The sequence below is a fragment of the Oxyura jamaicensis genome, chromosome 4 (assembly GCF_011077185.1).
Source record: "Oxyura jamaicensis isolate SHBP4307 breed ruddy duck chromosome 4, BPBGC_Ojam_1.0, whole genome shotgun sequence".
Classification (NCBI taxonomy): Eukaryota; Metazoa; Chordata; class Aves; order Anseriformes; family Anatidae; genus Oxyura; species Oxyura jamaicensis.
Genome location: NC_048896.1, coordinates 18,345,596 through 18,366,900, shown reverse-complemented (window position 1 = coordinate 18,366,900; position 21,305 = coordinate 18,345,596). Strand labels below are relative to the sequence as shown.

Genomic DNA, 21,305 nt, shown 5'->3' with positions numbered 1-21,305 from the left:
GCCGAGGCGCGCTGTAATGGCGGCCGCGCCGCAGCGCACTGCCGGGAGGAGCCGCCAGCCCCGGACCGCCGCCGCCGCCGCCGCCGCCGCCGCCGCGGGAGCCGGGCGGGGGCGGAGCGGGGCGGGACCGTGAGGGGAGGCCGGGGGGGCGTGGGGCCGGGGGGGGCAGCGCTGAGGGGACCCGGGGCTGGAGGGGGAGCCCGCGCTGAGGGGAGCCCCGGTGGCTGAGGGGCGCAGCGGTCCAGGCGGGCCCCGAATGAAGGGGGAGCGCAGGGCCGAGGCTGCTTCGTCCGAGCTCTTCCCAAAGCGTGAGGGGAGCGGAGCGGGGCGCGCGGCGCCTCTACGCGTTTCAGACCTTCCCCTCGGTTTCAGAGGTGTCGGGTCCCCGCGGCTCGTGGGGAAGCGAGGTGTGTGACTAACGATCTGACGAAACGCAGCACGCACGTCTCTGCATGCGTATGTGTTTATATGTGATGCACACAGAGTCTCAAAAATGAAAACAGCTGGAAATTAAATACCCCAACACCGCAAATCTTAAATCCATTTTCCCTCGCTCTGTTCAGCCGTGCCCAGGCCTGCGCAGAGGCGAGGCACGCTGCTCGGGAGCCCGACCGCAGCACCCTTAGCGCTGTCTGCCATCACGCAGCATTTCCACGCATCCCCACACACCCCTCAGCTTCAACGCCCCAGATGTACCTCAGCCTTAAAGATCTCGGCCGGAGGCAGCCCATGGCGCGTCCCGAGCAGCAGTGCTGCCATGCTCGCGGGGTACGGCTCAGCTCGAGCTCCTCCGGCACTTCCAAAGCAGGGCTGTGGTCTCTGGAAGGGAAAACGATCACACAAAATTATTATAAATCTTGACTATATTGCGTGTATTAGGTTAAATAAGCATCAAACTTTTTTATTACTGTTATTTAGGAAACATGTTTTTTAATAAACTGATTTCATTAAAGAGCCCTGCCTGCATGACCACTATTGAAATAAACGCATTCGCAGTGACTGTTATACTTTAATCCTCAAAAAAGGGCATTTAGATAGGTATGAGCTAGTTAGCCAGCTTGCAAATTGGACGAGGACATCAGAGAGACCACTTCAAGGCTTGGGGAAAAATGGCAAGGAACGTTTTCCTTGAAATATGGTACGTTTATTAAAAAACAACCAACCCAAAAGATCCTATTTTACAGTACCTTAGGACAGAAAGAAAACTGATGAAGCAATCTGCACAGCAACGGAAAAAATATTAAACCTATAAATCCAAGTTACCAGTACATTAACCAGTGACTCACTGCCAGCACAGCTTTGTGGGGATCTGTTGCATTTAGCTGTATGATTTCTGAGCGTTTGATGCCCATTACTTCAAGCCCACAACAAATTGTGGTTTCGCCGAACCCTTTTCCTTTCGCTCCTCCTCCCCACATGCTCACCATCCCCCCGGTCCGTTTCTCTGACAGGTTTCAGTGCGGTTTCTCTTCAGATCCGGCAGCTGGTTTTGGGCAGTTTCTGGTGGCAGGAAGGGAGCCCAGGAGGGGAGCCCAGGAGGGGAGCCCAGGAGGGGAGCCCAGGAGGGGACACCCACCCAAACAGGGTGTCCTGGGGGACCCTGGGCTCACCTGTGGGTGGCTGCTGCAGCGTGAGCCCTGACGGGGAGCAGCTGAAGCACCCTGAGCTTCCCCAGGCTACGAGGAGCCAAGGAGGGCACAGATGGGTGGGATGGTGCCCAGCAGATCTGGATCCCAGTAGGATCTAGAGGAAAAACCTTGGCACTCCCGGAGCATGAGGGACCCGTTTTCCCAGCAAATAAACCCACAGGATCCCATGACGCAGGCGGTATTTCCATCTCCTCTACCACACGCATATAGATGAACACGCGCTGCGTGACCAGGCAGCCATGAGGTTAATTAGCAGCAATGGGGCAGGTAGGAGCAAATGGGACCCTGGGACAGCCCTTGTTCTGGCACCATTTTAGAAAATGGAAAAATCTGGTGTCTGGAACGGAGCGTAACCTAGATTTGATGGAAAAGTCGGTTTATTGGCAGGGACAGGATGGTGAGTGCCACTAGTGTTAGGGGAAAGCTGCCCGAAGCAACCACAGCACGGGGAGGGCACGTCTGGCCCCACGCTGGTGGGATGGCTGAAAGTCAGACCCTGCCCCAGGACTCCAGCACTGCCACCCACAGGTCCTTCCCTCTGAATATTTTGCCGTTTGGTTGTAGTTCAGTCTTTCTCCAAAACCTGCCGGTGCCCTTTGTACCTCTCGGTTGTCAGCTGGAGATCGAAGCTGTCTCCAAGCCGGCAGCACTGCGAGGAGGAGAGTGCCTCAGCACGGCACACACCATGCAATTTTAATGCCCTTTCAGTTTCCAAGGTTACAAAACACACAATCAATCAGCTGTCCCTCGCTGCGGGGCTGCCTGCACGGGAGCCGTGCAGGACAGCCCCCGCCTGCGCCCACCCTGCAAGGGGCAGTGCGTGAGCGAGGCGCCCAAAAGCACAGGCGGACGTCCCCTGGTCCTCGGGGGTTTTATCTCCCAGCCCCGCTCAGCACCAATGAGATAAACTGCACCCAAGGGGAGCCCCGGGAGCGTACAACACCAAACAGGCCAGACCAGCACTTAGTGAGAGTTACAGGTCACAGCGGGGCTGGCTCACACCAGGTAGCAAGCAATTTATTAGCTAGTTCCAAACAAACAGCCCTGGTAAATTAGGCATGCCCAGGAGATGTGACACCGAGACAGATGGCACCACTGTCAGGGACGTGATGGCACCCCTGACCTGCTAGCTGCTGTGGGCCCTGTAAAACCCGGGGCAGAGGGAAGGTACTAAGCAAATTAATGTTTCTTATTTATCGGATGCTCACAGTTAGTCCGGGTGGTGCAGACAAGTGTAAAGCCAAGGGCACTACACGGTGCTTAGGAACTGACAGCCATGCTGACAGCAGGCACTGGGAGCATAATTCAGGACTTTGTGACGAGGTGACAGCCCTAAATCCAACAGCAGCAGCCTGGGGAAAGCACAGGCAGGGCTGATCACCAGGAGACACAGGATGATGCCTCTGTCCCTTGGCTGGGCTGAGGGGCCTGCTGCACTGGTCGAGTTCTGTGGCAGAGCAGCAGGTGGGATCACACCAGAAGCAGTCGAGCAGATGCAGGCTGAGTGCTGTGAAAAAAACAGAGAGGGGCACACAGGACTCAGCCTCCAGCACCAGCAGCTTGTGCAAGGAGCGAGCGTTGGCTGGGTTTCTGAAGAGACGTAAAACATTTTCAGAAGGTTTCCCTGGTAGAATAAATTAAAAGTCAGCCCATTACCATGGGATGGGTTACTCCAGATGCAGTTCCCAGTGTCCTATTTCAGATTGCAGTCACATTAAAATGGGCATGGGTGGGCTAGTCGAAAAGGGGGGCTCCCATCTAAAGATCATTAAGTCTGCCTGAGTCTGGCTGAATCCAAAAACAGATCCTCCGCCGGGAATATTATGTCCCTGTAGCTGTTCAGGTCTTCCTAGGAAGGGAACAGGATCTGCTTAGAGCAAATAGAAGCCATTACAATCATGATAAATTAGTAATGGTGAGTGGGAGAGAGAGGAGGAGAGGAGGAGAGGTTATTGTGATTTTTCTTCCTACAGAGTGGGTGTCTGAGCTACTGACATTACCAGAACACAGCTCCCTAGCTTCCCCTCTGAGCCCAGTGCCCAGGCTGCTTGCTTACAGCTCAAGAGCTACTTGGGATTGTTTGCAACTAGCGGGGTGGCGTTACAGGTTGTTAGATGCATGAAATCTGATTTCGGTTCCTACCGGTAGCACCTCAAGTTTAATGACAGCACAGGCAGCTCTGTACAGTAAGAAACGGCAAAGCATACTTGTCTTTGCACTGCTCCATGCCTCCAAACCCAAGCCTATTTATTTATTTATTTATTTATTTATTAAATCAGAAACTGCAAAGCTTACTGAAGACTAATTGTAGGGGTCTTTCAGGCAGTGCAGGGGGTAGGACTGTGGCTTTGTGGTGTTACACATTTTGCATTGTGTATAGCAAAGGCCACCAAGTGATTCATTAAATCCTGACTGCAGCCCTGGCAAAAAATCTGAAAACTGAGCAGCAGGGAACTGCCCTCATCCTCAGGCCTCCTTCCTTTCCTCCTCGGGCGTTCTATCAAAGCAGGGCTGGTTTAGCTAACTGTGGTCCACAATGGAGGCTGGATTGCCACAGCCCAGAGCAAGTCCAGCCATAATATGATTTTACAGCATTTTAGAAAGCAAATATCTGCCTGCCTAAGCACGCCACAACTGCCAGCCCATCTCCAGCAGGACTGCCCGCTGGCGTCCCCTGGCACAAACCTGGTATGACCAGCAAACCTTGCAAGCTGTGCCCCTGCTCCCACTAGCGTTTTTCCACTCCTGCTAGGATGATGCTGTGCCTGCTAACATCTTCACCTAACTTCATTCAGATTTTACTCCCTGACGTGAGGAATTTCTGTGGATTGACAGGGAAATTAATGCAAAATAAAAGGGAGGTTGGTCTAGGGCTGCTGAACTCCCATAGGTCTCCTGGTGGTGACATTTCCAGCTCCCCATGCCATTAACAGCGAGTTCTCCATGGCCCTCCTGGAGGCTGATGCTCAGTTTTGCACCATTCTGAGCTGGCCCAGCACCCTCCAGACCAAGACATTCAGAAGGGGGGGAGAAGCTGGCAAAAGCCCCGGAGGTAGGACTGGGCACCCCCATGTCAGTCACCTGCTCTTGCTCGAAACCTCATCACAAATCAGCCCTCTTCTGCTCACAACAGAGCGGGAGCTGGCACTGCAGTACCAAACACACTCAAGAGCCCCACAGACTCCACCCAGACCCTCCGTGGGACAGCTGCGCCTTGTGGCAGAGCCGCCAGAATGAGGAGCCTCCCAGAAAAGTGCACCCCCTGGGAAGAAGTGGCTGATCCTCCTGGCAGATCCCATGGGAAGGGATTTCTATCTTGGGAACTTCCCACACGTCAGTAAGATCTTGTGCAGCAGCAGCACTGCTGAGACAGCAGCACGGTTCCAGCAACACATACCTTATGGCATCTTTGCAAACGCGCTTTTGCAGGGTGCTTTACAGTGAGTTTCCCAATGTCTTCTGAAAATCACAGCAACACCGAAGGACATCTCCTGGGCATCTGTTTTAACAACAACAGCAGACAACTAGGACACTTGAGGGGTGCAAAATATGCAGGTGAAAAAAAAAAAGGATCCAGCTGTGAAAGCTACAGCAAGTACAAAACCGACCAACCAACCTGGTGCTGAATATGCATGCTCTTATCAGGAACCAAAGTGTGTTTATTTATTCAGTTTTCTCTGGTCTATTTGATACATTTCTGAGTTAACAAGCTTTCAGAAATACAGCATTTCGTATTCCAATAGATATTATCACATGGGTTCATTTAGCCAGCATCATTTCTTCCTCGAATCACCACAATAGTTCAACTTATTTTTTCCTGCCTTGGTGAAGGATAAAGCTGAGCAAATATTTAGTAATGGATAATTAATTCAACCACTTATTTCCCATCTCCTCTGAGACACTCATTCACAGGATATTGTTCAAGATTCAGCAATTCTTTCTTTCCCTTCTATAGTTTCTGAACTATTTTTGGATAGTTTTTGATACCTGTAACATGAACAGTTTCGAATGGACGTAGGCCACATACTACATTTGCCTGAGTAGGCAGAAATACTCCCAGAGTCTTGCCTTCTCTCATTTTCTTGCTTGTAAAGATCTCCAAGAAAAAGTTTTATAGATAAGGCGTAAGCTCATAAGCAGCACATTTACTCTCAGATGCAGAACATTTATGGAAAGCAGTTGCCCACCTCTACTGTAGTCACAGACTTTTATTTTCAGCAGACAGTGCCTAAGGGGACCAGTCTGCAACCTTTCAGCCTCCTCACTCCTTGGGGTTACTTCTGACTGCAGGACGTGGCACCATGACTTAGATGCTGGCATCAGCACAGATTCCTGCTGGTGCCTGCACACTCATGTTCAGGGAAATGAGTCTTAAAACACATTTACTATAAGCATTGAGTCTTGCCTTCTTATGAAACTTTGCTGAACCTATTCTGCAATGAACTAGTAAATACAGGCAGAAAGCCACGTACAAACAGGCTATTGCCCTTATATTCACAAGCTCCTCCACTCCTGCACATGTCCCTGACAATAAAAGTGCTTGATTTTATTTTATTTTTCTCCTGATAAAGTGCTTTCTGCATAGTAAGTGAAACGGATATGACACGGCAAATTTTACTCCCTCAGATTCAGCTGTGTTACAGACGTGTATGCGGTTTGGCAGTGTAATCTTTTACTCTGATAAACCATTAAATGCCAAAGAAAGCTCCTTAAGTTAAGCAGGGCTTAATTTAAATAAACAAGCTAGCGAAAGATTAACAAAAACCCTCAATGAAATCTGAATACAGAAGTAGTTTGTTCACAGTTCTGAGCCAAGTTCATAAAGCAACTACTCTGGGATGAAAGTGGCCCACTGACACCCTTTTTCTCCCTTTATTACCACCATGAGTGAAAGAGATGCTAATGTTCTGAAACACAAAACACTTCCAGCTCCATTTCTGTAAACAGCAGTGCTGGCAACATTGCCACAACCGCGCTTGCTAATACTGCACGTGAGGAGGAGCAGGCGAGATGACTCCATTTTTGCAATGCAGAGCAGTCGGAGGAGCCTCCGGAGAGAGATCTGGACCTGCCTGAGCCGAAGCCCCCGGTATTAATGACCACATTTGCAGCCACAGCAGAAATCTCCCTGGGAGGCAGGCTGCAGGACGAGGAAGAGTTTGGGGTGAGAGCAGCAGTCCTGCAGGTAACTCCATTGCACCAAGCCATCCGCTCCAACAAGCAGGCCCCCTCGTTGAAATTAAGTCATATGTATGCATCAATATTCACATGTTCAGCACCTAAACAGGTAAAGCTAATCATTTAAAAACTCTTACCTTTGGCCCAAAATTGCTGTTTTATCCCACAAAGGTAATAAATGACCAAACCTTGGTGAACAAATTATGCCAGACTGGAGCCCATACAAAGTATCTTTGGGTTGACATGCTATGTATATGCATATATATATATATATATATATATATATGAGGTCCTTCATTAGGCTAGTCATTAATTAATTCTGTTGCTGTACGGACTTTCTGTTAGTGCTTTCATTACTGTAACCGGTACATTTTCAAGTTTTATATTTTTCTAATTGCAGAACCATATTTTTTTTCCCACAAAAGCTGCTGGTTATCTCCCAGATGTCTTCATTTCATGAAGAAGTCTTGTCATTTCAACCATCCTTGTTTTCTTTCATTTATTTAGAACCATCTTTGTTAAGCTGAAAATGAATCCTATTTGAATTTAAAAATAAAATCAATACATTAAAGACAAATATCAAAATATTCACAGAACCAGAATCTAAGACGGGATAGCTGCAAAAAATATTTCTCCACAACAGTTCACTTGCCCTTGGGTTCTTTTTGACATGACAAAATATAACACCTCTTTTGCTTGCTATTTCATTGCGCAGACCACACTAAAGATAGGTACAAGGAGACCAGCGGACGACTAAAGAAAACCATTCAGTTTAATCACAATATGTACATCCAAGTAAAAATTACACAGCTGCATTTCAAAATGCATTCGTAATGCCCCTCGGCTGCTGCTAATGCGCCAGACGCAAAGTTCTTGCAAGCTATTGGCAGGGAGGTGACTCCAGCTCCGAACAAGAGGCTGAGGCATCAGGTGAAAGGTAGATGAGAAGGGCAGCAGGATATGCAGAGGCAGGAGATCGCCCCAGGCCTCAGCTCTGCAGCTACCCTTTGTCTTCGTTCACTCCCTGCTTGCCTCTCCCAGCCAAGACCTACTGAATTCCACAGCGGTTCTGACCTTTCCTTCCTGACCCACTGTGCCAGGCTAACACGAGACTGTTTTCTACATCATTATTTTGTATTGAAATGTTTTGCACACAAGGTATTTCAAAGATGCTATTGGGTCCATCAGCAATGTAACCATATTTTACATTTGGACGAGCACTTCAGTTTATATTGCACTGGAATTGTCTTTTAATAGAGTAACTTGCCTGAGGTCACTGAGGAAGCCTGTGGGACAGCTAGGAAAGCAGCTCCTGGTCGCAAAATCCCACTAGCTGCAGGATCATCTCTTCTCTCTTTCATTTTAAAGCAGAAAAAAAAATAAATAATGCATTGAATTCCTCATTGTTATCCTCCTCAGGCTGCTTCATTTTCTGCTTCAAATAGTCCTCTCTTTCTTTGGATTCACCTTGGATCTCAATTTCCCTCACATTACAGATGTGTTATCACCAGCGACAAACGCAAAGCTCTCATTCTCTGCTGGCTGGTGACTTGGAGCGATTCTACATCAAGTACAAAGTGTACCACTTGCAGGGAAATATGAGTAATTCCACGCTGCTGCTTTAGGAAAACTACATCTCTGCACAGGAAAAAAAACAACAGCACAAGAAACGGTAAAAAAAATAAAATATCTATACCTCCTCTTCCCTGACAGTGTTCCCAGAGCTTAATGGAATTCACATACACTGAATATAAATGATTAAACAAAATGGCAAACAAAGTTTCTTCTTGGTCAAAATCAAGTGTAGCGTCAGGCACCTCCCAACGCCTCTGTCAGGGATTTAGTACTTTACGTTTAATGCTTCCAAAGTGCTGGCCATCAATTGCCTCATTAAAGTGACACCTGCCGGCCCCATGGTCTCGATCACCTCAGGGCAGGAAGTTTCCTAATTCTAACAAATGTGTTCAGCCTTTCTCTAGAACATACAGTAGGTTATTTCAGTTTTTTCCTCCCTGCCAGTGAACGCAGTGGCAGCAACCCCTCAATCCATTCATTGGTAGCAGACATCATCTCCTGCCAAAAGGCCACCTCCTCTTGCGTGGAGTCCATCCAGTCCACAGAGATGCCATAGCTCAAACCTGAAGAAAAAGGAGGAGACAACAGCGTTGGGAGCTGCCTGAGGAAGTTCTACTCCATGCAAAAAATACTCAATGGGATGTAACTGCTGCAGGTAGGGTCTTAACCTAAAAGATGCTGACTTCCTCTCACCAAGTTCCACTGTAAGCACCTTCTGTTCTGCTAATGATCTCCATTTTACACCAGAGTTCAGAATAAAGTCACTGTAAAAGCCCCAAAACACAAGAACCCTAAATATAACCTGCCAAGGAAAATAATATTGGGCTCAAGCCCTATATTGCATCTTTCAGAATGGTAAAGAAGTTCTACAAGGCTTGGTCTTCCCCTTGATCTTGCTATGGATGGGGGGTGGAGGATATTCATCAAAATTCTCTTGCTCTACACTTTGTTTTTATAGGAATATATGATAGTGTAAAAGTGTGTACATTAATTCCAAGTTGATTTATTCAACCAAATTTCACATGCCAACTGCTTGCCAACTAGATAAAGGTCTAAATTTGGATCACAGCTACTCTTAGGGTTGGTGTTTTTACATCTTGTTTATGAACTTATTTTTGTTGCCACTTCCCACCAGATAATTCACAACCCTTCTGGTGACATGCTTGAGAGTGAAAACAGAGAACACACAAGCAAAACCAATAAACAAATGCACCTGCAAGGCAGACCTTCCAGCTACAATAATAAGCCTCCTCCTGATACCCTCAAGGGACAGTGACTCTTTATTAGAAAGCTCTGACATCTTCTGTTTGTCTTTCATCTCTCAGAGACTCCTCTTGCTTCACAGTAAGTATACGTTGTTTATAAACCCTTAGATCTCCCACTTGCCAAAATACAAAGATGAACACGCTATCCATCAAAGCCTAGCTATGGGGGTACACTGAAAGCTGGGATAGGATGGTTGGAGGGACAAAACCTCCATGATGGACTTGATGATGGGAGATAGTCCCATCTGTTTTTTCCAATTTAGGCTTAAAAATATTGGATTTTTCCTATCTTCAAGGGTGAGTAACCCCAATGAAGTAAAACACGTCCAGCTAACCACAGGTTTAAGTCCTTCTTTCAACTGGAAACTCATGCCATAAAATCCCGGAGACAGCAACTGTCTCCCAGTGTAGCAAACGGCACCTCTGCTGTTGTCTTTTAGCAATTCATCATCTAAATTAATAAAATCAAAAGAAAAACAATCAAACAACACCTCAGTCTACACCTGAACAACTCAATTTCTTTCAATTTGTGCTTTAATCAATGCTGGTGTTCTCTCAGTAATGACTGAGACCAGAGCAACTACCGCATCTAGCCCTGTTTTTCAACTATTAGTTACTGCTCTTACTAAAGCATTTCAAGGGAGGAGGTGACGATGGAGTCACCAGGTGGTGCTGTCTCACACGGCATTCAATTTCTTTGTCTTCAGCTCTGAGCACTCTTCACTGGGAGGAGCAGCAATCTAATCCTGATTTGTAATGCAGCCTGGTTTCTGCTGGACTCAAGTTGATTCTTGAGTTTTGGTGAGCCTCAGAGCTGATGTTGGTAGGAAATGTGGGCACAGAGGGTTTCTGTCACAGTACCAGGCCCCCCTATACCCCCGACACAGTGCAAGTACTGAGACCCTCACCAGTTACTGAGATTCCCTGTACCTGGTTTCTCACCAACAGGAATTTTCCTGCAACTTCCCATTACACCTCGTGGCTCAGCAATAGAGTAAAAGTATTCACTTAACGTAACGGAAATCACTTACCCGTCCCAAGGCCCAGCCTGATTCCTCCAAGGAAATGGTTGGTTAGTTTTTCATGATCCCACACAGTCAGCTCAACGCATGCATCCTTTAAATCCTCTGTATGAAAGCCATCATACACAATAGTGTGATTGAAAATAGGGTTTGTGTCTCTTTTGATGACTCGGGTCTTTTGGTAACTCTTCTTACTCGTGTCTGGAAGCACGTAGCTTTGAGAGAAGAAAAAGGACAGCGTGTAGTATATAGAACATCACATGAGGTTTGAGTTGTTCCGACAAACTTCCTAGGTCTAAACAAGGCTCAGGCCTGGAGAAAGGAGGAATTGGATCTCAAACTACGAAATCTCTATAGATTTAATGAGAAATGTTTCTAATTTGCTTTGAGGGTGGTGAGGCACTGGAACAGATTGCCCAGAGAAGTTGTGGATGTCCCATCCCTGGAAGTGTTTAAGGCCAGGTTGTATGGGGCTTTGAGCAACCTGGTCTAGTGGAAAGTGTCCCTGCCCATTGCAGGGGGGGTGGAATCAGGCGAGCTTTAAGGTCCCTTCCAACCCAAACCATACTACGATTCTCTGATAATCCCTGGGCTACTTTTTTTTTTTTTTTCCCCAAGAAAATCAATTTTAAAGCAAACATTTTTAGGAAGGAAGGGTGCTTACTTTAAAATTTCCTGCTTTAGGCATTTTTTTTCAAAGTAACACTTTACATTTTAAAAATGGATATTATTTTCACATATTTGTTCTCATAAATATTCATCAAACAAATGCCCAAAAGATCATTTCAAAACAGACTGTTAAGCTTCCTGAGCAACAAACATTTTTGCAGGAATACTCTATTAAAACATACAAAAATATAGCGAGGACTTCAAAGAGCCAGAAAATCTTAAAAATCGGAGTTATTTTTAATTTTTTGAAGTATTTATAGCACCTCCAGCCATATAACAGGCAGTACTGATGTTGCAGGCTGCAGAACACATGCACACACTGAATTCTGGACAAGATCAAAGCAGGATCCAACTGCATGTATGTCAGTTCTGGCAAGTCCCTAACACATTCCCAAACGTTGCGTGCAAGTCCGTATCACTTTGAAATTCACAACTTCATGTGAAAACACCGAAGCAAGGTACAGCCCCCCCCCCCCATCTTCCTTTCACTCAGGCATTACTGAGGCGGAGTGAGTCACAGACAGAGCTTTACCACAGCAATGTTTTTTCTAATATGGCCACAGGAGAGTAACAAGGGCAATTCTCTCCTACACAAAGCTTTACAGTATGGAAACGCAGGTAAGTGACCCTGAGAAAAGAGAAGAAAACATACTGCTCCATGGAGGCACAGACCCAGCATCTAAGCCAAGACCGTGCTCAGGCACTTACCATTTCACAAAGGAGTCAACTCCAGAAGGACGCAACTGCAGCAGGTCCTTGACATCTTTGACCCAAATGTGAACTTCACCAGAGGGAGGATTCTTGGGACCTGCCATTTAGGAAAAGAGAAAAAACTCTGGTGTCAGTTCCTGCAATAGCTAGTAAGAAAACAGGCGTCCTCTCCAGGGACCTGAGGGAGCAGCGACGTGGCCTCTCTGCAGACTCAGTCCCTAGGAGCTCCGCATTCCTCTGCCTGGGTGCCACAGCATTACTTGCAGCCCTGTGCAGCTGCAGAGGACTGCCAGTCCTTGACATAACCTGCCAGTGCTGCTTTGAAGCAGGAAAGGAAAAGGCTCTGCTGGGCAAACCTGACCTCCTACCTGCCCCACAGTAAGGGGCTATGTGTTGCTGCTACAGCATCACAGCACCCGAGAGTGCTCACAGTGTCCGTAACAGCTGGTGAGTTTAAGTTTGTTGAACCCTCCCTCCGTTTGCCCAGTTTCCCCCTAAATCCAGATGTGAAAAGCAGATGTAGTCTGCAGGTGGCACTATCAAGCACTGGCGGTTGCCCCCGATCTCTAAGATCTTGCTCTAATGACGTTACTCTTTAACAAGCCCATATACAAGTGAGGCATTGCGAGCTGCACGCCAACATGCAGGCAATGCTTCTTAATGTATGAAATGAATTTTACCTAGACTTCCTGGAGGGACGTACTTAATAGACAAATTCATCACTCCTCGGTGATCCACACCATTAACAGCAGAAAGGCTCTGAAACAGAAGGAGTTATGACTGAGTAAGAAAGGGCTTTTGTTCACATAGCAGGGCAAGCAGCTTTTCAGTTTAATGCAGGGGCACAAATGGACAAACTCTGCTTTTGCATGGCTGGGACAGCTCCTTACTTTGTGGCTTTGCTCTCATACTCAGTCCCTCAGAACCAAAAGCCTGAGGATTCAGAGCAAGGTTGCCAGGAAGGACTTCTGCCACTCCTAAAGGCTCCGGGGTTGGGCTGGGAAGCAGGATTGGAGCTGAGCTGCACTTACCCGGGGCTTCAGCGGGTACCAGTTGAGTTTCCTGTTGCTCCAGTCCCAGCTGGCCAAGTCTATTTCAATCTCTCCCAAGAAACTGTTACGTCCCAGTGGGTCATTGTGCCAAACAGAGAGGTTTAATTTTTGGATAAGCAATACCATTTTCTCTATTTTGTACTAGAGGAAGAAAGAGAAGTCAGGTTGCTCAACTTCTTTCTCCAGTTTCTCTCACAACCCAAGGAGAGAGCAGTGCAGCAAGAGGCAGGTGAAGGAGCCCAGCCAAGAAGGCAGGCTCCTTCCAGACCTGCCCTAGTACCACACAGGTTTTCAGAGCAGGTGTGTGTTCTTACCCGTAACACCTCATTGTAAATGGGATTCACTGTCCTTTTCTTCACTGAGGTTTTCCTCTTACCCATTCTAGCTTTGTCTGGGAGCAAGTAAGTTTTAACATACCTGGAAAAGGAAAAAATAAAATAAAATAAATCAGCTGGCTACTGTTCAGTATTGCCATGCTCTGATAAGCAGTCAGGACTTCTGGATGGTGACATGGGATTTATGGGGAAAAAAAAAGACCTGGAGTTGATTCTTTGGAGGTAAAACTAATTAAGAGACCTGATAGGATATTAACTTGGCTTGCACTTGAAGTTATAAATTGCACTGGGGATGGGTGGATGCCACCAACATTCAGAACAAGCAGCTCTCCAGGCAGCATGGGAAGCCAGCAAGGCTGTATATCCATTTTCTGAAATGCCCAAAACTACAGCATTTCTGTGTGTTCAACATCAGGGTGAAATTAGAGAGAAGAGGTAGAATGTCTCTAGGAGCTTGATTATAAATCTCTCCATTTCAAGGGTCAAATCCAAGGTTTTTTTTTGTCATCTCTTAAACAGATTCACTAGCCTTTGTTCAATCACCAGTGTGTCCTCTAATGGCACTTCTTTTCAGACGTTCTTCCCCTATAAACATGTGTCTACATCAGTGGTTATTACCGATGTGTGTTCACCACAGAGAGGCCAAGGTTCACATGGAGACATGTAGAACATATTTCAGTGGTAACAGGAATTGTCCTTGTAGTGACCAAAGCCTTCTCAATCCTATTCAAAACTAAGTCTATGACAACATATTTACCGATGTCAATGGCTCCAGAACCATCAGCTAGGAAAGACCCAGCAGTAAACACACAACAGAATTCTAGAGGAAATTATGGCATTTGAAAAGAAAATTCATAAGAAAAAAAAAAGTAAATTCTCTAGAACACAAAATTCAGCACCAGAAAAGCCATGAAGCACCAGAGGGAAGCATCACTCACGGGTCAGATCTGCCTTTCTTCTCATCCACGACAGCCAGGTCCTTGCACTGGGACACATGAACCTGGAACTCCCGGTTCTTCTCGTCATAATCTAGTGCAAACTCCACAGTACCTTGGGCATCCACACTCCCAAAATCGCCACTGTACACACTGAGCACACTGCCACTCACCTGCCAGGTGGAGAACAAGGTCAGTGCCACTGAAACAGGCACTCTTCAGACTTGGTTCTGCACCAAGATGTGCACTGCCAGAGAAATAATCCGTTATCTCTGCCCTTGAGTAGGACTGAGTCCTTGACATGTCTGCAGCTGTGCTCACACAAGGGTTTGGGGATCTGAACAAAGGTCTCACAAGGATCTGCTGTCCCTGACCAGCACTAAGAAGCACTGTTCTCCCAAATGTCCACTGAACACAGAAGATTTTCACCTCTAAATCCCAAACCCTTGGGAAATAGAGCCAAATATTACTTGTGGGAGCACACAGGTAATTTCCCTTTCCCTATGCTAACCCTACAAACAGCTGCTTTCCTGACGCAGTCTCATCACTAAGAAATAAATATACTGAGATAACTTGAACTATCTTCATATAAATTCATTATTTCTGGTAGATACAGTCACCTAATTGTCATTCAATTTTAAAAATAGGCTACTAAGAACCATATCAGACTAGAAATATAGGAAAAAATAATACTAACTTGCTGCTTGTTCACAAAGTGCAGAGAGCTGTGCAAAACAGAGACAGAAATAACCCGTCCTGAAGAGCCACTGTCCCACCAAAGACAGTTTGTGGGAATCTACTTGCCACAAATGCACAGGAAAAAGAGGTTTCTGCAGGTATAAACCAGGAACTAGGCACCAAAGAGTCTCTTGCTTTTCCTGCATTTGCCAACAGGCCTTGATTTTCTGTTTTCCAAGGCTTTCAGTCCTTCACTGGTAGAAAGTTATGAAACAGAAATAAAACACAGCCCCAGAAAGATGAGAATTTTCTATCAGGCCAATCACTCATGATTACTGATGGGATAACATAAAAGCTAATGCATTTTGCCCAGCAAAAAAATTAACCCTCTTGGCACTCTTCTGTGGTACAATCTTGAGCATTTATCAAAAAAACTTTCCTAGTAATTAACCCAATTCTTCTCTGTCACCCCTACTTCTTTTGTTTCTCAATTTCTTTCTATGGTAACCTACAAGAATCTGCTAAATATCTCCCCTCAGTCCCTGGAGCTACATTTATCATCCCGTCAGGATATTAAATCCAACAGAGAATCCTAAATGAGATCTTCAAGAACACCTACGTGACTTGGACACAAAAGGCTCATTTACAGCTCTCAGACTCCACAGAAAGACTCATTTCATTCAGTTTTGTTTTGTTTTGTTTTTTAACATATTTATCTACAGTCATGACCTCTCCCTACATGCTGTGCTTCTTTTTTTTCCTTTTAAGCTCACATGGACACTTTGGAGATACCTGTACCAGTAGTACAGCAAATTAAAGCACTTTTAAGCAGCTCCCAGAACACACTGTGTCTACAGGTCTCTAAGGAATCCTTTTAAAATGCCTAACTAAACACGGTCAGCTCTTGTCAACTCTCCTTGGATGGCAAATCTCTAAATCATACTGCTGCTGTTCAGTTCTGAGTTCCCTTTAATTTGCTAATAAAGTGAAGGAGGAGCTTGCAGAGGTCACCAGTCTGCAGTCTCAGCTTTCTGAGAGCTGGACCACAAACAAGTCACTTACTAGCTGTGTGCCTCGCTTCCCCACCTAGGGACAGCCCACCCCTCTCTCCCACATGCTGCCAGGCTTCAGAACATCCACGCTTTGGAGCAGGGGCTATTGCTTACTCTGAATTTGTCTAAGAGTGACCCAGTGGCTCCCTAATTTGAGATGGCACCTGGAGACAATTCTTTAGTGCAAGTAAGTAAGTAATTAAACATCACTATTCTTTTAATAAAGTACCATGCAGAAAACAGCAGGATACTCCGGAGGCCACATCATCGGTATCAGCCTAAATGCAGCGTCACCGTATCCAACGGAAAAACCCTTTCTAGAGAGACGTATGCGTTAAATACCTACCGAGGAGACAGATGCCATGTCGGAGGAGTGGCTGCCAATGCTAGGCGTCTTTTTGTGCTTGCTAAACTGGAAGCTGATTTCCGAAGCCGTGTCTGATTCTGTCTGCTCAGAAAATAATAAGCATTTTTAAGCTCTGCCGTATGAGCACTTTGCAACACTACAGAGAAAAACCAATAGCTCAGCAGAGTCCCATTAAGCAGCAAGCAGGTTAGGAGAGCGGAGGAGAGTGCAGGGAATCTCCCCAGAGGCATTGCCTCCGACCGGCAGCAAACGTCATCATTAACTGCCTCCAAGCAGATCTGTATGCAACCACCAGGGCTCTTGCGAAGGGCAGGTAACAGTGTGGTTTGAGGCAGAGGGAAACATTAAAACTTCAACAAGATTGAAGGGTCAAAAGCAAGTACTGTCAGCCTCCTGGAAAAAGATTCTCATGAACCTGACTGCCATTTGAGGGATGCTGTGAACATTATTCCAGCCATTTATGGTATCTATCCTACCTCAGACAACAGGAGAGGAGAAGATCTGCTCAGCTCTTTGACTCTTTCAGGTTCAAGAAACTGATGAGGTATCAGATGAGGTTTATTGTATGCTGTAAGTACAAACAGAAAAATGGCATCAGGATAAATTGTCAGAGTCAGGAAACTACAAGAAAGTCACATTTTTGTTAAAGGCACAAGGAGGGAGGAAAAGCTTGTGGGAGGCACTTGCCCCATCTCTGTTGCTGGCCATTGAAGCTGAGCCCTCCCCAGGACACAGACTGCTAGCTAACGCTCTAGAGCTATTTTCAGCGTGTTTTCATTTGGAGTGGGAGTGTGCAAACTCCCCCTAGTGGATAATTCCGTTCATTCATTAGTTTAAAGATGTGTAGCTACCAGATTCTCTAGCTGCATAGATTTCGTTTAGAATAAAAGCATCCCTGTCAAAACAAACAAACAAACAAACAAAAACCACATTTCCATCTTATAGCATCTTGTAAATGATATAAACCTATTTGTTCTATCTTTACCTTTTCTCAATAACTTCCTTGATGACTAATTTCATCCCAAAACAACTGGCTTGTTTTTAGGTGACACATGCACAAACACACTTGCTAAGCCTATTAGCCTCTATGAGACACCACTCAGTGCTCAAAATGCCCAAAAGCTGCTCTGATAGCAAAGGCATTTACTGTTATCTCCAACCAAGAGTAAAGTGTTAAATTTAGCCCTCCCTGCAGGGTTATACTGGAAACAAGTAGGAGCAACTCCATAGAAGAGGGATTCCTAGGATGAGGTTTGTGGCTCTAAATAAGCAGTGATGGGAGAAGTTTAAAATCTTGGTTGCCTGCGTGAAGACCACATCACCGAACAGCAGCACAGCAGGACTGGAAGCTCCGAGCCACCGCGCTGTGTGACAGACGTTGCTGAAACATCTGACAGGGCACACATTCGGCACAGGGCTCCAGGACAATGTGGTTCAGCCACGCACAGACAGGGCAGTGCAGCACGCCCCATCCACGGGCGGCTTTTGACAGCCTGAAGGGGACTCTCCGTCCCATAACCACGGGTCGTGCTCCCTTAAACGAGCCCTATTGTTTCCTCTAAGCTGCTTTCCCCTTCCTTGAGCATTGCTTTCCCAACCTTTCCACCTCAGTCCTGGCAGCCCTGGCCTTGCCGCTTTGCTTTTAAGCGAGCCCTTAGCTGCCCTCTTGGGCCTGTCAGCTTTCACCTTCCGTGGATTTCTACTGCTTGTCTTGGCCACCGAGGCTGCTGCTGCCTTCCTTTGGGCCCCCTCCCTCGGCTGCTGCTTTCTTGGGCCACTTGGCACAGCCAGGTTTCTTGGCCATGGGCTAATTCAGCTTTGCTGCTGCTTTCTTGGTTGCCTTCTCCTTAGCTTTTCTTGGTTTCTCCAGGAGGAACTGGCACCACAAAGTGTGTCCCAGCCAGCAGCTGAGGAGATCAGGCCAGCAAACTGGGTCTGCTCTGGGTGAGGGGAGAGGCCGATCAATCCACTGAGCAGGCTGCAACCCAGGTCCCACAGCACTTAGGGGGAGAAGAGGATAGATGGGTACAATCCTCTTGCCAACCCGTTAAAGCCCTCACAGTTTTTTTGCTGAACACACTGAGTAACATACCATCAATCTAGCTGCAATTTCCTGGCTCTGAATTTAATTTTAGGCACTATAAGCTCTCTAATTTGATGATGAAACCATATGTCATCTTTCTTGCCTAGCACAAGCACAGAAGCACCGGGGATGCAGAACTCAGGCATAATATATTGCCTTCAGGGAACATAAACCAAAAAGCAGAAAGATGTTACTCACTCTCTGTGGTTGTGTAAATGTTCACCATGCTCTTTGCAAGATTGATGTTATTTGCTCGGGCCAATGCCTGAGCAGCAGGAGAACGATCTCCATCTTCCTCTGGAATATATGAAAAGCCAAATCAACACAGTAAATAAATAAAAACAAACGGGCAGTGTGTCAACAAGCATGCATGTGTGTTTCTCTCCTGGCTTGTTAGCTCTGCTTATAGCACACTGCAGTTACATTACACAGGGCTACCTTCACATCATCAGCTTTAACATCTCTCCTCGAAAAAACCTCTTCACCCAGGCCCCAAAAGAGACCAGCACTTGTGAAGAGCTTCCAGTGGAATACAGCCATCTGCTAATATCAACCCGAAATTAATGTAATAATAATGAAAAACAAAAGAGAAATACAACAATGACTTGGTATAGAAATGAAATGTTTGTGTTTAGCTGAACTGCAACTGAGGATTTTCATGGACACGTTAAAAAAGGAGGGAAATAAGCCCAGAAATGCCACAGTTATAGATCAAAATTAGATGAGTCCATGGAAAATCCTCTCAAATAGGTGTTACCCAGGTACACGAGGACTGAAAATTTGGAAAAGGGAGATAGGGAGATCTCTCTTCATAGGTAAGTTTTTGCTTGGCAGGGAGCAGAGATGTGGGCAAGCAGAGCCCAGGTTTAAAATGAACTGCAATTAACACGAACTTTTGCCATTAATAGCAGTCACTACAAGAGCCTGTCAAACCCAGAGGAAGAGACTGATAAAGTGCTGGTATTATTGACACCACTGTGATGGAGAATATGGTATCAGAACCCCGAAAGATCAGGCTCCTTGTTCAGTCCACTCTGCAGTTTAAGATGCAAACTCACCTGTGGATTCCCAAAAGGCCCAAACTGTCCTTTAAACACTGTTGGCCAGCAGCTATACCCAAGTAGGATAATGGCCAATGTATTTATTAAACTTTGTTTCATGTTTTATTTCTGCTGTTTGTGTCAGACTTATCTTAACCACCACAGGGAATTCTTCCAGACTCACACTTGAAGAAAGTTGTAGCGGATTTACATGGCAAGTAAACATGTTTACAGTCTTCCCAATTAGCAAAATAAGTTCCTGTGACCTGCTGTAGGTAGGGCTAAAGAAATGAAGAGCTGTCCTGAGTTGAGGTGCTTGCAGGTAAGGTATGAGGGCTGGCAGTAGGGAGAAGGAAAGGGAATATCACACTGCCCACTTTTACACTTCACTGCAGTACACAGAACAGTTGTTTTTGGAGCTGTTTGCTAACCGCATTCCTCACATGCTAACTCTGCACAAATTTTAATATAGGATAAATGCACAAGAGAATAAAATGTGCAAAACACAGAAAAGCTGGGGAAGAAAACAGGTGTAGGGATGACTCCCTGTTGGGATTTCCCAGGGTGCAAGTTACAGCCCTCGGTACCTGAGTAAACAGCTGAGTCCGTTCCCTGAACAACTTCTGTCTCTCCGCCTGGTGCTCTGCCTGTTGGCTTGTCTGAAGACTCACATGCTTTTTCCTCAGCTGGCTCTCCGTTTATTTCCATGCTGTCATGAGTACCCAAGTCAGCTCTTTGCTCTTTCTCATCATCTGTAAGTGCAGGGTCAATGAGTATCTGCACCCTGCTCGCCAGGCAGTTTGCATACTTGCGTTCTTCTGCCACAATGAACTTGTCGGCAGGCATCTCTGCTTCAGACGTGCTGCCAGACACTTCTTTGGTAGGCGACTCGATTTTGATGGAAGGCGCTCGCACTGGCAATCTGGATTTCTTGGAGCTGTGCTGTGCCACCTTCTCTTCCTCTGGCACCGGCGGCTTCCCGTTGCTTTCGCCCAGCGAGCTGTTTCTTGTAACCAGGCCTCCTTTGCTCTTGGCGTACGTGGATCTGGGAATGAAGGCAACCGAGCCCTTCCTTGAAGGGGCCACGTAGCTTGGTTCTTCCTCGCTGGAAGACAACGTTATTGTCCTTTTGTGAGGGGCTCTTGTTTTGGTGAAGACACCGGGTTTTTCTTCACTGTTCTGGCCTTGAGCTGACTGCATGGAGAGCAAGCGGCACAGCTTGAACTGCCTGCCATCTGCCTCCCCCGAGCTCGAGTCCTCCGGCGTACTTCCCACCATCACAGAGTCTGCTCCCTTCTCCCAGAAATTCTTCAGGTTCTTGAAGTGTTCCCGATCGAGGCCGATATCCTCCTCTTTATTACTCATTGATGAGATTGTATAGTTTACACCGTGCTTCACAGACTGGCTGCTTTCCCCCTCTGCAGTCAGTGATTTGGGCCCTTCCAGCAGCTCTCTCTTTGCCACGCTGTTCTCTGCTGGCCCCAGGTGATTCACGAACTGCTCTGACCTGGGGAGAGTTCTGCTTGATTTCCTCTTAACTGGTATCTTGCTGGGAGCATACGTTTCTTCGGGTGGAGTTTTTGGTCCTGCTGTGGTGCCACTGGCCCCATCAACAACTTCTCCTCCAGCTGCACAGCTGGGCTGAGGCGCAGCATCCTCTGAAAGCGTGGCAGGCAGTGGAGATCGTCCGTTAC

The 21,305-nt window shown here is 46.6% G+C and overlaps 1 protein-coding gene and 1 long non-coding RNA gene across 4 annotated transcripts in view; one reads left to right on the top strand and one right to left on the bottom strand.

Annotated features, from left to right (window-relative positions):
* Window positions 1-20,207, top strand: part of LOC118166069 — a 25,862-nt gene extending 5,655 nt beyond the window's left edge. Inside the window, exons 2-3 of the long non-coding RNA XR_004750335.1 lie at window positions 8,399-8,404; window positions 20,100-20,207. This is a non-coding gene — a long non-coding RNA (uncharacterized LOC118166069). The remainder of the gene's footprint in view (window positions 1-8,398; window positions 8,405-20,099) is intronic.
* LOC118166062 (synaptotagmin-like protein 2) overlaps window positions 7,576-21,305 on the bottom strand; it is a 33,846-nt gene continuing 20,116 nt past the window's right edge. For all 3 annotated transcript variants that reach the window (XM_035324644.1, XM_035324643.1, XM_035324645.1), the window contains exons 7-17: window positions 20,199-21,305; window positions 18,770-18,868; window positions 16,965-17,056; window positions 16,468-16,569; window positions 14,395-14,564; window positions 13,436-13,538; window positions 13,101-13,262; window positions 12,750-12,828; window positions 12,067-12,166; window positions 10,699-10,904; window positions 7,576-8,965 (exon numbers count right to left, since the gene is read on the bottom strand). In XM_035324644.1, coding sequence (XP_035180535.1) covers window positions 8,820-8,965; window positions 10,699-10,904; window positions 12,067-12,166; window positions 12,750-12,828; window positions 13,101-13,262; window positions 13,436-13,538; window positions 14,395-14,564; window positions 16,468-16,569; window positions 16,965-17,056; window positions 18,770-18,868; window positions 20,199-21,305 — 2,366 coding nt within the window. In that variant the 3' untranslated portion in view covers window positions 7,576-8,819. The remainder of the gene's footprint in view (window positions 8,966-10,698; window positions 10,905-12,066; window positions 12,167-12,749; window positions 12,829-13,100; window positions 13,263-13,435; window positions 13,539-14,394; window positions 14,565-16,467; window positions 16,570-16,964; window positions 17,057-18,769; window positions 18,869-20,198) is intronic.